The sequence below is a fragment of the Alligator sinensis genome, unplaced genomic scaffold (assembly GCF_000455745.1).
Source record: "Alligator sinensis unplaced genomic scaffold, ASM45574v1 scaffold7_1, whole genome shotgun sequence".
NCBI classification, from domain to species: domain Eukaryota; kingdom Metazoa; phylum Chordata; order Crocodylia; family Alligatoridae; genus Alligator; species Alligator sinensis.
The window spans coordinates 5,802,373-5,821,374 of NW_005841843.1; the positions used below are offsets into that span (position 1 = coordinate 5,802,373).

General features: G+C 41.1%; 1 protein-coding gene across 2 annotated transcripts in view; it reads right to left on the reverse strand.

The window, feature by feature from the left end:
* The window catches only part of SLIT3 (slit guidance ligand 3), a 393,886-nt gene that overhangs the window by 248,129 nt on the left and 126,755 nt on the right, over positions 1-19,002 (reverse strand). For both annotated transcript variants that reach the window (XM_025205769.1, XM_025205766.1), the window contains one exon: positions 874-1,017. In XM_025205769.1, the coding sequence (XP_025061554.1) occupies positions 874-1,017 (144 nt within the window). The remainder of the gene's footprint in view (positions 1-873; positions 1,018-19,002) is intronic.

Below are 19,002 nucleotides of genomic sequence, written 5' to 3' on the forward strand. Positions count from 1 at the left end.
ATGTTTATGCTCGCGGTTCCTTGAGGCCTATTGCTAGAAATAATCATTGCACTTTAAGTTTTTAGGTGAGCAGATGCATACACAAAATGCATTTTCAGTGTTGCAACATAGATATATGTGTACACACACACATGCGCACGTGCAGCAACATTTTCTAAATGAGACCACCACTGTACTGTGCAGGAGTGTTACCTTTTTTGTGCAAGTTGTCAGAGCTCTATCTTATCCTACAAAATATCTGTTTTGTATATAGGAAAACTAAGGGGTTTGTGACCCCTCTCATAGTCCTAATGCTTTATGTGCTAATGGTCAAAGACTCAAATAAAATGAGTGATGGATATATATTAAAAATTAATCTTTTTACATGGGGAGAAGGATTAATGACTGGCAGTGATACAAAGTTACTCCATACCTGGAAAGTCCATTTAAATATATTTTACACACACACAAGTTGTACAGCTTATGTTAGCCTTTCATAGGGATACATATTGAATACATTAGCTTACAGAAAACCATTATGCAATATTTTAGAATGTAGGTAGTCTGCTGAGCATATACTGTGCATAGTTAAATGCACATATTTACAGCCCTCCTTATAGAAAACCACTAAATGTCCCTGAATTAAACATTTATATAATTTAATACACTTAGGACATTTATATGATAGAAAGGAAGACAGAAGCCAGTAGTATTTGGCAGTAGTGAATCAATTCTGTATTTTACTGGTTTTTGTACCTTTTATTTCTGACACAAATGAGAAGCTACTGGCCTTGGGTTTCTTAAGAATTGTCTTAATGCCAGATGAAAAGCGTCTACAAAGACAAGGAAAATCTTTGGGGAAAAGGGGGAGCTGTCAGTTGCCTGTATACTCACAGAGTCTCGATCGATCGGAGAGGTGCAAAGAGCCCTTTACTGATGGTCTGTAGTTTGTTGTCATAAAGAGATAACAGGTTGAGATTATGCAGACCTTGGAACGTGTTTACCCTCAGGCAGTTGATCTTATTGGCATTGAGAAGCCTGAAAGCAGAGGAAAGGTTTATAATTCATTAATCTTGTAATTACCAAATAAAGAGAGGCTGAACTTTGGGGTTAACCTCAAAAATACGAAAACAGTGAAAACAAGTCTTTTCAAATATAAGGGCTTTGGTTTGCCTGCTACCTTAAAAGTAAGAAAAAGAAAGAAAAAAAATCAAATCCAGGATCATATTGAAATTTATGACACTAGATAACTAAAAATATTTACCAAGATGTTTTGTGCAAATACTCTCCACGCAATCTCTTCAGAATTCCTTACAATTATTTAGGTCCCAGGGAAAGGTTTTTGCCCTCATCATGTTATATAACACCCCCCCAAGAGAAAGAGAAAGACAGCATGTGAGAGGGAGCGAGAGAGAAGTAAATAGCATCCTCACTCCATACAATACCTTTTATACATGAAGTTCACTAAAAAAAGATGACAAGACACTTCTTTTAACCCAGTCGATCAGTAGTTGTTAAAACCCCATGTGAAGCTTCTGAAGTTCAAACACTTCAGTGTGGTAACGGGGTAGTTAATAGGGCTGAGTGAAGCTTTGGCCCCTGATTCGATTCGGCGGAGATTTGGCCTGATTCAGTGGCTGAATCTTCAAATCCAAATAGAATCAGCAGACCCTTTAATCCCTCCAAAATGATTTGGAACCCTCTGAATCGATTTGAAGAGATTCAGAAAGATTTGGTGATTCGGATATAGACACAGTTTTAAATGTTTTTTCTACATACCTCAAGGCACCAGGGGGCTCATGAATGCTGTGATGCTGGGGAGATGGAGTGTCACACAGGGAAGTGGGGGGTGGGGGGGCTCTCCAGCATGCTCAGCAGCAGACCCAGAAGTGGACCAGAAGCAGACCAGAAGCTCGGTGACTGGTGCCTCCTAGGTCTGGTGGGGGGTTGGGGGGGGGGCAACTAGGGTCTCCCCGTGGCCTATAACCGAGCCAGGAGGGTGCAGGGGGCCCCCAGCACACCCAGCGGTGGACTCATAAGTGGACCGGAAGTACTTTCAGTACACTTCCAGGTACACTGCAGAGCACATAAGGACCGCCTCCCCACGCTCCTGTGGGACACTCCATCTGCCCCAGCAATGCAGCGTTCACAAGCCATGCTGGTACCTCGAGGTATGTAAAAAAGACATTTAAAGCTGTGCCTATGACCCAATCGCTGATTCTCTGAATCAGCACTGAATCTTCAGATTCAGCCAAATCAAATTGGGGACAGTGATCTGAATCAAGGAATCAAATCACTGTCCCCAGTTCAGGCTGAATCCAAAGCTGAATTGAATAGGGCTTGTTTTGCATACCTCTAATAGTTAACCTCACTGAGACAATAAAGAAGATTGGAGTATCTCTTGGGAAATAGGAAGCTAGGATAGTAGGATCTAGGTTTAAAGTCTATATTATGCAGGGGTTGGCAACTTATGGCTTGTAGGCCAGACCCGGCCCACAGAGTCACTTTATTTGGTCTGAAGAGCTATAGAGTTTTGGTGGCATTTCTATGGTGTGGGTCTTTACTTGGATGGGAAGTAGCAGTGGTGGTGGCACTGTGGCAGGGAGCAGTGATGGTGCCTGAGACTCTGGCTCCAACTCCAGGGTCAATAGCAAAGGTCAGTTTGGAAGCAACCCATGCTTGGAACTAAACTCCTTGCTGCAAAACATAGCCACCCCCTGTGGGGAGAGTCAAGCTCACTTAGTGTTTGTTGTGGTCGGTTAGGTCTGCATTACAAAATACTGCTGGCATAGCTATTTCAATTGGAGTGTGGAAAACATGAAACTCCAAAACAACACGAGTAAAGGGAGGTAGTTACCCATTTTAGTCTCAAGTCAGGCAGAAGACAGGGCAGTATGGCAACTTGAAGACTAATTGGCTAGTTTCTAGGGTGCCACTCTTCCCTGTCTGGTTGTGTGTAATATGAATATTGAGAATATATTCATTACCAAACAAATATAAGATTGACATTATGCTTATTAAGTTTCACTGTTACTAGTTTCGGTCTACAACAAGCATTTTCTTAGTAAAATATCTGGCTTTACATTACTAGCTGCATTTGTGGGGCAGGGGTGGAGAGGACCAAACAGCAGTGGGAATAAAGATGGCTAGGATTCATACACGGATCCCATGTTAGAATGACAGAGCCTCTCTTTAATTATGTCAGGTTCCTGTGCAGGTGTGCAAGAGAAATATTGTGGGAAAAGCATCTGATTTCCCTCTCCCATTTATACCCTACACAGGCTGCAAAATAATCAGAATTTTAGTCCTTTTATCCATAAAATCAATGCAGTGTGGACAACAGCTCTGTAAGCATCCGCACATCATCCAGCTAAGCTTTCTTCACCATCCATCAACTCTAACACATAAGGACAATCTCCATCAGTACTAGCATAATAAGTCTTTATTTCCATTCAGTTCCTGGCCTCCCTTCTGTGACTGCCAAACAGAAGCTCATCCATGTCATCTTTGTCCACTGTCTGTAAATAGATGCTTTTCTATTAGAACTGGAGTGAGACTGCCTGCTCATCTGTCCCCAGACATTCATCTCTCTTGTCCTGAGCCTGATTCCAGACTGTGGCCTACATATAAAATCATGGTAGTCAGTACCAATCAGTATGTTCTTTAAAAAAAATTCTGCTAGTTTTCAAATTGATACAGAACCTTCAAAACCTCAGGTGTCTTGGTCTAAGTTTTTTTCCACATATTTTCTCAAAGAATGTGACGGCTTTCTACCTTTTGAACAGATGTCTATCTATATAGAAATGATTCAGTAGAATTTTTTTTGGGTCTTAGTGCTTCGTGCTCAAAAGCTTCCCAAACTTTTCTCCCAGCTATACAATGGTTCAATAAAAGCTATCACAAAAGAACACTTGTCTGATATTTTGTGGATCATGAGAGCTACAACAAAACTCCAACCCTCCTCCATAGTATTTGGCATCCAACCTATGTGAAATTGATCTTTCTGTTTAACTTAAACGATCTATCAAAGTTATCTGCAAAACTTCTAAATGATCAGAGCCTGCTAAAATACAATGCACTAATCAATGACTTTCTTATTTGTTAAATAGACTGAGAGAAAGGGCAATAGGGGAGTCTGAATCCAACTAGAGTCTCACAACTAACACAGCTGAGCTCTGTCAGACAGATGAGAAAAACAGGCTATTTAGAAGCAGGCCTTGCTGCTCTTTTATTTCAGCAAAGTGTACCTGGTAGTGCATGCTTAATGCCATCTTATCTTTCATCTGTATGAAGCTTTTCATATGGAACACGGTCATCATTATTCAATACTTCCAATTTTATTTTGGTGTTGACATGATATCAGCAACTGAGAAGCTACAGAAGTTTTGTTACAAAATACTTGGTTGCAACACCTGGAAATGGTGGGTTCTTTTCTCAAGGATTTATAGTGTATAGATCTTTGGTGCAATAATATGTCAGAACACAGCTCTCCCATTTAACTGAGAAAAAAAATCAATATTAATTCACCTGGATTTTCTTCCTGATGCAGACTACTTGGCCTGGGGGATGGGAGAAGTCTAACAGAAGTAACTGAAGGATAAATGCAGTCAGTTCTTGAATGAACAAAGAACTTAGAGTATTTTATGAAATCAAGATCTTTGTCTCAGAAAACAAGACCAGTCTGACCCTAAGCAGCTGAGAGTTCTGTGGCTGGCAGTTATGTGGCACAAAATCCAAGATGTTATTTGACTCTAGCCACATTATCTAACATGAAGATAGTTCTCACATTAAGGTACCTGAATAATTTCTCCAGCGTATTATGCCTGTTGAGACTTTGTTTCAACAGCAGGCACTTATATCACCTATAAGACCTTTTTCTTATGGTCTTTCATACATCCAAGACAAAGCAATCTCCATTATTTCTGAGCTCTCACACAGTACGTCTTTCTCTTTTGTGATGGTCTCTTTATAAACCACAGGTCAATACTTTATGGTAGGTTGTGTAATATAGGTTGAATTTAAGTTTCAAACTGCTCTTCCAAGTATGCATTTACTCTTTTGAACTCTTATCTTTTCTATCCTTGTCTAACTTCTCCACTTACCATTTTCCTTCTTTAATGTAACATTCACTCAGTTATGCTTGTATGGAATTCGACCACAATACAGAGGCCAATTGGGATTACAGCAATACAGGTGAGTTCCTTTCCTTTGTAATGGGGAACTAATTTGCCTTCAGATCCGAATTTGGAGCCTCCTGTACTGTGCTTTCTGATACTCCTCTGGCTGTCTTGGAATCTCTCTAATCGCCCTCTATAAAACTTCCATACTTGTTGCCACTGATTTCTGCTACTTCTGCTTTAAATCTCTATGAAGTTGATGCAGACATGGGACTCCCATAGTTGTGCAAATGTTCTCTTCATTTGTGCAATGTGACAATGATTGTCGTTTATCTGATCATCTCAAAAAAGGACTCTGATGCCAGCTTTTGACTCTGTTAGCTAAAATGATCTTTTTTATATAAATCAAGATACTTCTCCATTCTCATGCATGCCACACTTTACTAATTTTCTGCACTAGGAGCTCTGTATTAATGAATGAAATTATTTTCTTCCATTAACTTGTACAGATTTAAAACAAGCCCTGAACCCAGTGCATGCACTACAGCAACAATAGCATGAGAAATGGGAGTATCAACACTGGAAAGAAACTATCTTAAAGGAAGTTCTCTAACCTCAGGTAAAAATAAGATAGAGGCACATGCTTCAGAGCCCATTCAACCGGTCCACCAAAGAATCACACAAAAAGAGATAGAGCAGAATGGTGCTAATTTACTAAGAAGCTCACTGAATGATTGACTTTGACAAGTCTGTAGGCCAGTTATAAAGTAAGGAAAAGGCAATGTAAAATGTTCTTTGTGTCTTTTGCTAGTTGCCGTTTAGCTGTAATTAGGCCCTCACAGTTCTTAATGCTAGAATTAGGAAATTATTAATATGGCATATGCTGTTTAGCAAAAATGATTTTAAAAATCTTAGTTATACAAGACCTCATCAAAGCTTCTGCTATTAAATACAGCTTCACAGGTAGAGAAACCTGATTTTAGTGGAACAGGTTGTCCTGTACAGATCCAGTTTTTCCTGTGGAGAGGACCTAGTACTAAACATCCCTTGCCTCTTGTAAAACTGACCACATTGCATACAGAAGCTTTGTATTCATTCCTGTGCAGAAAATGAACACATATTACATAAAATCAAGCACTTAAATATTATGAACTACCAGAATCAGATTTGCTTGTACATACATCCCTTGTACATATGCGTTATGATGACACTGTCTTTAATTACACGATCACATATTTGTTCTAAAAATTATACAAAAAATTCAACCAGAGATAGACACCTGACATGGGAAACTTTACCTAACAATTAAAATTTAGCCAAACTGTAAGCACTAAAAACAGGTTCTTGTAATGTGAAAGGTGAGGCACAGGGAAATAATCAGTGTGCCTTAGTTCAAGCATCTGAAGGGCTCACCAAGTTGCCAAAGACAGGGATTTCAAGATACTGATTTCCTTCTATGTGGCATCTCTTTTACTTGAGAACTACCATCTTAGACAGGAAACAGACAAGAGAAGCAGGCAATCTCACTAATTAAAGTATTCTATTTTCTCATAGAATAGAAATTTGAAAAGAAGAAGTGCAGATTATATAGATACATGATGTATAAGTAGAAATGCCTCTAAACAAGTTTTTTTCAGAACTACCTCAGAGACATCTTAACAAGTTTTTTTGTGTAGGGCAGAGATCAGCTCTGTATCCCTTTACAAAAAAATGTGACACCACTTAAATAAAAAACAAACAAAAAATAAAGGATGGAGGAAACCTGGTAGAGAAAAATCCCAGTACCCATTTTGAACAAATTATGAATATCCCCTATTTTAAGAAATAGAAACAGAATATGCAAACGGAGAGGAGATTTTCCTGGTATAAATTTTTGCTACATTAGTCATGCAATCATAAACAGCACAAAATAGTCCTGAGGAAGGCAATACATAAATAACCTAGAGAGACTGATTTTATATATATATACATTCATAAATATAAAGACATACTTCCTACTTTAAAAATCACTGAAGTAATGAAAAGAGGGACTCGCATAGGTAAACTGGAGTCAAAACACAGGTTACCATTTAGAAGGGGGAGCTCAGTTAAAATACAACTTTTTTCATTGGCCACCAGATGCGGTTCTGAACAAAACTCTGAAATACACCTGCAGCATCTGAAGCTCTACAAAACAGATGTAAATTGAATTCGAGGTTATTGACTAGAAACACTAATATTCCTATAATTGATCAGACTACAAAATAAGCATCAAAGGAGTATATTATCCTACCTTTGATAATGTTAAGAATCAGCATGCAAAGACAAAAAACAATGAACCCTTCTGAAACTCCTTCCTAATATTTTTAATCCCTATGATACAATTTTGGATGCTCCTTAATCCAATTCTTCTTTGAACCCCAATAAATTCCTTACCTCAATAATTACATCAGTGTATTAATTAGATCACTGGTGCTCAAACTGCCAATCCTGTGAATAGCACAGGATCCGTCTGTGGGTGTGATCTGGCATGGGGTTAGTGTGCGGGTCAGTTCGTGGGGCCTACCTGGCACACTAGATCAGGTCATGTATACTAGTCTGACTCCACGGGCTAGATCTGACCACAGAGTCACTTCACATACACGAGCATGGTCTAGCATGCAGGGCCACAACATCTGTCCTGAGGTGCTCCCCACAGGTCTGGAAATTAGGGAGCAGTTAAACTGCTTTTAATGCTGCCACTTCTCCCCTGTTGCCAAATTTTCAGCCACGTGGGGACAGCCACAGGTCTGATGACATGGCCTCACAGGCCAGGGGTTGAGCATCTGAATTAGACAGATTAACCAGGATTCATCACATATGTATAAAGTTTATATAATGAAAATTGATTAAAATTCCTCCAATATTGCAAATGAGAAAACCAGATATAATACCAGAAGCAAAAATAAATTGTTCTTGGTTGGATACTGAACACTTAAGAAACTCAACAGCTGAGTTTTATTCTCCTTAGATAAGTGAAGAAAGAGGGATGTGTTTGCAGTGTATTTTGCAGCTGCATTTTAGACGGAACTAACTATTTCTCTAGCACCAAGTTAAGGCGATAATAATTTCTAATAATTTTCCTCATTGTGTTATCAGCATAATCAGTTGTGATTGATACACTGCTTCCAGATGTGGTGTATTGTTCTAAGAGAGGTTAAAAATTCAAGCAGAAATAAAAACACATGCAATGCAGAGGAATGATGGATTAACTCTGTTTTCATACAGGTTAAAAAGTATTCAAGAAATAGCTTGCAAGTTTAAGCTCATCACATCTATCTAAGATATGGACAACTAGCTTAAGACCTGTGGTTTATACACTATTAAAATCCACAAACAGAACACAAGCGTATTACAATACTATGAACCCATTTTCTGAAAGGGAGGATCCGCCCATGCACGCTGAAACAATAATGTTTTAGCTAGGCCCTTTGAAAGAATGTGTACTGAGCTGGCACAGTAATTATATCAGATGCTCATAAGCTCCATCTGTATAATTAAGATGGTCTCCTAATTGAATTATATACATGAACACAGCTTCAAGTGATTAGCATTTAAATAATAATCATTTGAACTCGGAAAACAAAATGATTGAAAATAATTGGTTTTTAAGAGAGAAGGGGCATGTTAATGTGGTTTTCACCTTTTGCAACATTTTTATTTTCTGTGCCATGATGACAAGTACACAAACTATCAGCAAATAACTACTTAACTCAAAGTTTGAAATAGCATGCTAGCAACCTTAATGCACTTGAGAGACTGCAGGCTGATTTTTGCTACTATTGGTGGGATCAGAAATCATTCTAAGTTCATTATTAAACCAAGAGAAAGTAGCAGGGCAAAAAGCTGTAGAGAGCCAGTGTGAAGCTATTTCTTATTCCTTTTAGGTAGCTTTGTATTATGATAACAATGACAATACGGGCAAGAATTACACATGCTATTCTCTGAATTGATTGATGTGCTGCACACAAGAGCCTTCACTGGAGAAAATGAGAATAGGCTAGCAAAGGGCAGGCTTAAAATGTATGAGATTTGTAATGAGGTGAGGAACTGACATTATTTGCACAGGTAACAGAAGAATTGAACTTGGTTGTACGCAACTTGTACTAAATATCCATAGCCAAAAGTCTTCACCTACATTTAAAGGCTCCATGTAGGAGACATTAGAAAGAGCTTTGACACCAGAAACATTCCCTAGTGATACCCAAAGAAATAGAACACCCACAATTAAAATGCATTTAATCCAGTTTGTTCTTTTTCAATGTTTTTATTTTTTCATGAAGTTAAAAAATTAACTGGTAGAGCCATGCTTTGAATGAATTCAACTTAGTAGGGAAGAACACCTGAACAGCTAATATTCAAGCATTCCTTCTAATATTTAGGAATCAAGACACTTAGGCCTTTTCCCTATCTGTCACTGATTGGCTGTATCCTTGAGCAAAATACAACCTTGTGTGCCACTTCTTGGCCATATATAAAATGGATATATTACATTACTAATCTACAATTCAGGGGTAATGTGAGGCATGTTTGCCACTGGTGAGGAGTGTTAAACTCTTCTATTACTTGGGCTATGTTAAAAGGTCAGCTACTGTTCAGATGTAAACTATATCTTCCTCTGGTAACGTATGATGTTTTCTCAAATGTTCTGGAAAGAAGATGCTAATGCTGAATTTATCCAAGGTAAATTAAATGGAAAAATCACAAAGTTGACTAAATGATTCCAGTTGGAATGCGGCTCTGGCACAGCTGAACATGTTCTTTCATGGATGCAGGTCCTGGGTTTATTTCTCATCCAAAAGATGGCAGACCTTATCACTTTGCTGGGGCATTTGTGATGTGCTAAATTCTGAGTACCTCTTGCTCTAGCACCTGGGTATTTTGAGGGTTCTCATACCAAATCTATTAATCTTATTGACAGCAAATGGAATCATAACATGATTTGGACAGCAATACAACAATTCATACCCACAGTGCAAAGAGCACATGTTCTCAGTATTGTGAGTTATCAGAACAATCTCTCTCATTCTATAATTATTAGGAGAGTTAGTGTCAGATGAGTTCAGGTTTGAGTGCTGGCATCAGAACAATTAATGAATTACACACTGACTTACAAATTAGGAGTTTCTTTTGGAGGTTGCATGCAGATGGATTATAAAAGTAACACAAAAAAGACAGATGCTCTTGGAGTCTTTCATTAATGTTTGACTCGAATTGTATTTCTGTGCCTGACAGATGCTGCTCCTTCACTTTAAGAATAGTTGTTGAGTTTACTAAGATAAACATTAAAAAGGTAAAAGAAAAACAAACATAAATAAAAAACCCTTAACAATCAGTCTAAAAATAATTATAAACCTATTATATGGCTCTAAACAATGAATCTTTACTGCTTCTAGACAGATTACTGGTGTGATAATACCTTTCTTCCTACCACTTTAAGAGATAACAGGAGAAAAGAGTCTTATGTGGTTTTGCTAAAAGCTTAATGTAATCATTTGCCCCATATAGAAAATGCTGTTATTGGTATCATGGTAAGCAGTAGGGCTATGCAAAGCTTTGATCGCTGATTCAATTTGGCAGAGATTCGGCCCGATTCAGTAGCCGAATCTCTGAATCCGAATCGAATCAGGAGACACTTCAATCTCTTCAAATTGAATCAGAACCCTCTGAATTGATTCAGAGAGATTCAGAAAGATTCAATGATTTGGACACAGACACAGCTTTAAATATTTTTTCTACATACCACAAGGTACCAGGAGGCTCGTGAATGCTGAGATGGTGGGGCGGATGGAGCGTCCCACAGGAGCACTGCAGGGTCCCCAGCGTGCTTGGCAGCAGACCTGGAAGTGGACCAGAAACACTTCTAGTCCACATCTGGGTCCACCGGGGAGCATGCAGGGGGGCCCCCACACCCTCCCACCCCCCCGACACCCCATAGCCGATCACTGAGCCAGGTGGTGTGGGTCCCCCCCACCCACGTACTTGGTGGCAGACCCGGAAATGGACTGGAAGTACTTTGAGTCCACTTCCAGGTTTGCTGTTGAGCACATGGGGTCCCCACTGCACTTCTGTGGGACGCTTCATCCACCCCACGATCACAGCATTCACAAGCCATGCCTGGTAATTCAAGGTACGTAGAAAAAACATTTAAAACTGTGTCTATGTCCGAATCACCGATTCTCTGAATTAGCATTGAATCTTCAAATTCGGATTCAGCCAAATGGAATTGGGACAGTGATCTGACCAACTAATTGAATCACTATCCCTTATTTGGGCTGAATCTGAATCAAATAAGGCCCATTTTGCACACCCCTAGTAAGCAGTATTTATTAACAAGTAAGAAGGTTTGCTGTAAAATGATATGCTCCACTGCTCGTGGAACACCTCAAAAGACCCAAATTCATGACGTTCAAAGCATTCTAAACTCCCAAGAAAGTAACGGATCCCGGGAAATACTAAACAACTTTGGGCATGTCTACATGTCACTGTACGATGACATTGCTACCGTGCCATGCTTCAGTGCTTCCAAAAAGAAGTAGTAAACCATGGTAGTATGGGTGGTTATTGCACCATGCACATGGCACCTGGTTAGATTTCGCCGCTATGTCACTGTAGCAGTGTGCTATACCAGGGGAGCATGCCTCTACAGTGACATAGCTGCCGATCATGTATAGACCTACGTGATCACAACATCGCCGTACTGTGCCGTACAGCGATGTACTGTGGCGCTATGTCACCATAGGGCAATGTGTAGACATGCTCTTCTAGGACCAGAATTTTTATCTCAACTAGAACTGTGTAAATAATAGAATTTTCAGCATGGATGGTTTGATATCAAAATGGAAAGATGTGGACAGTGGAGTCCCACAAGGCTCGGTCCTTGGACCAGTGCTATTCAATGTCTTCATCAGTGACTTGGCTAAGGGTGTGGGGAGCACTCTGTTCAAGTTCACAGATGATACTAAATATGGGGCAAAGTTAACACACCAGAGGGCAGGGAATGGATCCAGGTGGATCTGGACAGGTTGGAAAAATGGACAGGATGAAATAGGATGCAGTTCAACAAATACAAGTGCAAAGTGCTGCACCTGGGCAAAAAGAACCACCAACACACTTACAGGCTGAGGATGACCTTCTCAGCAGCACAGCAGTGGAAAGGGATCTTTGAGTCATAGTTGACTCCAAGATGAATATGAGTGGTCAATGTGATCAACAAAGCTAGCTGCACTTTATCATGCATTAGCAGATGCATGACGAACAGGTCCAGGGAGGTGATGCTTCCCCTCTATGCAGCACTGGTCAGGCTGCAGTTGGAGTACTGCATCCAGTTTTGGGCACTGCACTTCAAGAGGGATGCAGAGAAACTTGAGAGGACCCAGAGGAGGGCAACTGATATGGTCAGAGGCCTGCAGGCAAGGCCCTACGAGGAGAGATTAAGGGACCTAGAACTCTTCAGCCTTCGCAAAAGAAGGCTGAGGGGTGATTGTGTGGCTGCCTATAAATTCATCAGGGGAGGGCAGCAGAGAATAGGAGATGCTCTATTTACTAGGGCACCCCCTGGAGTAACTATGAACAATGGCTACAAATTGATGGAGAGCAGATTTATGTTAGACATTAGAAAGAACTTCTTCACAGTAAGGGTTGCCAGAATCTGGAATGAGTTTGCAGGGAAAGAGGTGCTCTCCCCTATCCTGAGGGTTTTCAAGAGGAGACTGGACAAGCACGTAGATGGGGTCATCTGACCCCAGTGCTCTCCCCTGCCCAGGGCAGGGGGTCAGACTCAATGGCTTACTGAGGTCCCTTACAACCCTAACATCTATGAATCTATGAAAACTAGAGATCTGTCTGAGCTGGAATGTTTAAACCTAGTTCCAAACTACACTAACATTAGTTGATTGAGTCTAGGGCTTTGGCTTGAGCCAATTTCTGATTTTGTAATGTCTTTAAAATGCATTTTATCTGATTATTCTTCAGTTTGCAGTTGCTGCTTTGTTTATTAATCTCCTTTACCTTCAGTGCTCATATTTAACTCTCACTATGTGCATCTATATGTACAATTAATGCATCTACACGTGTGCCTGGGACAGCAGCACTTTGAGCCAGAGCAGAGCAAACCTGGGCTGGCAGCAGGCTTGGCAGGTCAGTCCTGGGCTCTGGTGGAGGGGCTGGCTGAGACACAAGAGTGCCAAAACTGCAGAGCTGTGTGGCTGACCCCCTGAACTTGCTAGCAGCCCAGGGCTGCTCCACGCCGGCTCAAAGTGCTGCTGTCTCAGTCACCATCCACACATGCATTGAAATGCAATAAATAACTTCACTGTAAGATAGTATTGTACTCAACTGCACCCTAATAATGGTGCTCATGCAGACAGTGACACTTTACTGCAAAGCTAATTAACCAACTCTGCAATAAAGCACATGTGTAGATGCATCCACTAATATTTGCAGGTATTATACATATGAAAAAAAGAGAAATTGATATTCTCATGAAGGGGAGTGCACTGGGCCCCCCCCCCCCCCCACATTCTCCGGCTCAGCAATAGGCCACAGGGGGACCCTGGATGCCCCACCCAGACCCAGGAGGCACCAGTTGCCGAGCTGGAGGTGCAAAAGGGGGCCCCCCAGCACACTCACCAGCAGACCCGGAAGTGGACCAGAAGTGCTTCTGGTCCACTTCCAAGTCTGCTGCCAAGCATGCTGGGGAGTCCCTTGTGCTTCTGTGGTATACTCCATGCACCCCAGCATCGCACTGTTCATGAGTCACCTGCTACCTAGAGGTATGTAGAAAAAACATTTAAATCTGTGTCTATGTTCAAATTGCCAAATCTTTCCGAATCTCTCCAAATCGATTTGGAGGGTTCCAATTCAATTTGGAGAGATTAAAGGGTTCTCTGATTCAATGTGATTGAGATTCGGAGATTTGGCCACTGAATCAGGCTGAATCTCCACCAAACTGAATCAGAGACTGAAACTTCACACAGCCCTGATTAGTGAATGTACAAGGCAACTTTTCTTGAGGAACTGGGTTTCCTGGAAGTTGATACTTGTTAGAGAAGTTGAAAAAAATAAATTGCATTTCCTACACTATTTGTTACATACTCTCTTTAAACACAGGAGATGTTATAATAACCTTTTGGTGCCAAGGATAAGGGTACTATGAAGCATCTGTTGCTTAACTATAATAAAAATGCTTTGGAAATATGGTTTTAATATGGCTGCAAAAAGTGTGTTACTTAAATATAAACAGAAAAGTTAACAAGTTCTATCCTCATTATCCACAATTCATTGACTTGAACTATAGCTCTGTTCTGCTGTAGGTTGGCTTCGCAGATTTAGCCAGGAGAGGTGGTAAGCAGAGCAACCATCAGGCTTATCTGTCAAACTGCTGCAGGGAAAACATGAGCTGTGTGGTGTTAAGTTTTACCTACTGTAATGTGATTAGCACGTTACTTGGCAAACTCAGAGATTCTTGAAAGGTCTTGTCCACATTCCAAGAAAACTGAAAGACAGGTGACTCGAATGCTTTAATTTATTCCAGCCTCTAGACAGACCAAGATTAGCTTAAAGCCTCCTGGAGAGGCATTAAAAATCGACTGTGGCCAATGTTTACATGAAAACTTCCATCTCAAACTGAGACGTACTGTTTCTGTAATGTTCATATGCAAGTCAGACAAGCAATGCTAATTAAGCAAATGTCATTTCCCAGCTGCACTCTCCTTGTATGGCTTGTTGCCCCAAACTAGAAATGAAAGTTACAGTTCACTGTAATAAAGTCACACTCCAGTTATCCTTTCTGGAAATAGAATAGCTCTCTACATTAAACTTTAGTCAGCCAAATCACACAGCAGGCACTAGATCCAGTCAAATAAAAATGAGTTGGGAGTACATAGTATCATAGAAAGTTGGGGCTGAAAGGGACCTCGGGAGGTCATCTAGTTCAAGCCCCTTCTCAAAGCAGGACCATTCCCAACTAGATGATCCCAGCCAAAGATTTGTCTAGCCAGGTCTTCAAAACCCCCAAGGATGGAGTTTCTACTACCTCTCTGGGTAACCTGTTCCAGTGTTTTACTACCTTCCTAATGAGAAAATTCTTCCTAATATCTAACCTAAACTTTCCTTGCTGTAACTTGAGACCATTGCTTCTTTTCTATCATCTGCCACCACTGAGAACAATCTAGCTGCATTCTCTTTGGAACCAGCCTTCAGGTAGTTGAAGGCTGTTATTAAGTCCCCTTGCAGTCTCCTCTTCTCTAAATAAGCCCAGTTCCCTCAGTCTTTCCTCCTAAGTCATGTCCCCCAGCTCCCTCACCATTTTTGGTGCCCTCTGCTGGACTCCAATATCTCCACATCCTTTCTGTAGTGGGGTGCCCAAAACTGAACACAGTACTCCAGATGTGGCCTCACCAGTGATGAATAGAGGGGAATAATCATTTCCCTTGAGCTACTGGGAAATCACCTACCAGTGCAGCCCAGTATGCTGTTAGCCTTCTTGGCAACAAGGGCATACTGTTGGTTCATATTCAACTTATTGTCCACTGTAACCTCCAGGTCCTTTTCTGCAGAGCTGCTGCCCAGCCAGTCAGCTCCCAGCCTGTACCAGTGTATAGGGTTATGCCATCCTAAGTGCAGGACTTTGCATTTCATAGATTTCATAGATTTCTAGGGTCAGAAGGGACCTCAGTAGATCATCGTATCTGATGCCCTGCCATGGGCAAGAAAGAGCGCTGGTGTCGGATGACCCCAGCTAGGTGCTTGTCTAGTCTCCTCTTGAGATAGAGGAGAGCACCACCTCCCCAGAAGCCCATTCCAGATTTTGGCAACCCTCAACATAAATAAATTTTTCCTAATGTCCAATCTAAATCTGCTCTCTATCAGTTTATGGCTGTTGTTCCTAGTAGCCCCAAGGGGCGTCTTGGTAAACACAGTATCCCCTATTCCTTGCTGCCCTGTCCATTGATGAATTTGTAGATGGCCACAAGATCCCCTCTCAGCCTTCTTTTGTGGAGGCTGAAGAGATTCAGGTCCTTCAATCTCTCCTCATACAATTGCACTTGTCTTTGTTGCACCTCATGAGATTCTTTTTGGCTCAATCCTCCAATTTGTCTAGGTCACTCTGAATCCTAGCCCTACTACTCCCCCCAGTTTGGTGTCAACTGCAGACTTGCTGAGGGTGCACTCTATGCCATCTTCCAGGTGGTCGATGAAGACTTTGAACAAAACTGGCCCCAGGATTAACTGCTGGGGCAGTCCACTTGATACTGGATGCCAACTACACTTTGAGCCATTGATTACTACTCTCTGAGCTCAAGCCCGTTTTGTATCCACCTTATACTCCGTTCATCCAGCCTATACTTCCTTAGCTTGCCTGAGAGAATGTTGTGGGAGACTATTAAAAGCATTGCTACAATCAAGGTACATCACACCCACCTGTCTCCCTGCATCCACAGAGCCAGTCACCTCGTCACAGAAGACAATCAGGTTGGTCAGTCATAACTTGTCACTGGTGAATCCATGCTGACTGTTCCTAATAACCTTTTTCTCCACCAAATGCTTAGAAATAGATTCCTTGAGGATCTACTCCATGATTTTTTTCAGGAACTGAGGTGAGGTGAGGTTGACTGGTCTGTAGTTTTCTGGATCCTGCTTCTTCCCTTTCTTAAATATAGGCACTATATTTGCCCTTTTCCAGTCACCTGGGACCTTTCCTGATAGCCATGAGTTTTCAAAGATGATGGCCAATGGCTCTACTATCACATCAGACAACTCCCTCAGCCCCCTCGGGTGCATACCATCTTGCCCCATGGACTTTCACACATACAGCTTTTCCAAGTAGTCCCTAACCTGTTTTTTGGCACTGCTGGTTGCTCACCTCCTCCACAAACTGTGCTGCCAGGTGCAGTAGTCTGGGAGTTGACCCTGCCTGTGAAGACTAGGGAAAGGAACCATTGAGCATGTCAGCCTTTTCTACATCCTCTGTCACAAGTTTGTTTCTCCTATTCAGTAAAGGACTCACACTTTCCCTGGTCCTCCTCTTGCTACCGACATACTTGTAGAAAGCCTTCTTTTTGCCCTTCATATCCCTTGCTAGCTGCAACTCCAACTGAGCTTTGGCCTTCCTGACTTCATCCCTGCATACCTGTGCAATGCTCTCATATTCTTCCCTAGTTATTTGTCCAAGTTTTTATTTCTTATAAGCTTCCTTTTTGTGATTTAGTATATTGAAGAGTTCCCTGCTAAGCCAAGATGGTCTTCTGCCATACTTGCTAGTGTTCCTGCAGATCAGGATGGTTTGTTCCTGCACTTTCAGTAAGGCCTCTTTAAAGTACATGATCTTCACTTTCACAAAAGAGATCCAGGTCTTAAAATCTTGACCATTTGGGCTGCTAGAAGCATAAAATGATGAAGGTGATACAATCCAAGAAGAGAGAGGGGAACACACACAAACAGATACCGTGGGCAGCAATCAAAATTTAACTAGTTAAACTTGCTAGTAGTTATGGAAGGAGAAGAGTATTCTCATGAGAGGAATTCTGTTTGTAACACAGGCTGTGTATACACATCCAAATGATCCAGGATAATTCTCCTAGGTTTGTTTTCCTGGTACAAAAGCTTAACAGGGGGCCCCTGAACAGACATTTGAATGCTGAGTCTCTGAAGAGTAGAGAGCTTTCAGTGCTGATGCTGCACAGCCAGGGAAGCCTTGTGCATACACCTCAGCATGCTCTGCAGGCTCCCTCAGTCTGCCTAGAGACAGATGGCAGCAGTGCACAGGGCAGTCCTGTTGACTGACTCAGACTACTCAGTGGCAGCGTGTGTCTCCCTATAGCACAATGTGATATTGTGAAAGGCAGCATATTCTTCTCTCTGCTCAGTTGGAGAAGTAGAGTCCAGCCCGAGTGACATACTGTCATGGATGAGGTCATGGGGGTGAAGGGAGGGCTGCACCCTTGGTTTTTGGAGGATTGTGCTATGGCTTCTCTTAGAAGGGAATGTGTACAGACATTCCCTCTCTCAGGAGGGATTTAACCCTGCGTGTTCCTAGGTTATTTTGTTTCTGAAGTGGTAATTTTTGCTTGGGGAAAAATCCTGAACATCTGTACACTGGTGGTTTCTCTTGGAAGAGCAGCAACTCTCCCAGTAGAAACAATGTCTGTATATAGTCCCAGTTAGATTATTTATAAATTAATCCAATGTGTTTATCTATAGTAGAGATTTATTTCTTATTTTTCTTCCCAATTTAGATTAACCCAGCTGGATTAAAAAATAAATGAAAGTAATAGAAAACATCTAACTACATATGCCTACCTTCTTACCTAATGTATTTATGTCATATCCGTTCCTGTGGTTGCATGAACGAACTGCAGAATTCTAATGTGCATATAACTAACCTAAAATCAGACATAAGTTTTCATTTTTCCATGCTCTTCTAACAAATAAGACACTTTAAGATATTATATATCAAGCTGAGTATTAACTTGTGCCTTAAGCCTTGTGCCTTATTGACTTAAACAGGTCTACAGGCAGAATTAAGGTAATACTTGACTGTGCAAGAGTAGGAGAATCTGGTCCTAGATTATGAAACTGTACATTAAACACAAGGAGACTGAGTTTATTGTGAAGCTTAAGAACACTAATAGAGGGCAGATAACAGTAATATCTATTGTGCTATTTCAAAGTGATAAGATTTTTCTCCTAAATCAAAACCAGCAAACTTTCAAAAGTACACTTTCTGACACTACATTCTGCTTTATCATGCACCAAGGCATTTTCAAAACTGCTTCAGTCTAAGTTTAGGAAATTACACTGGCAACCAGGGTATTTTAATCAGAGCATTCTTACCAGTATGTCTCCAGACTAATAAGAAGAAATCCAATCTAGAGCCCACTGAACG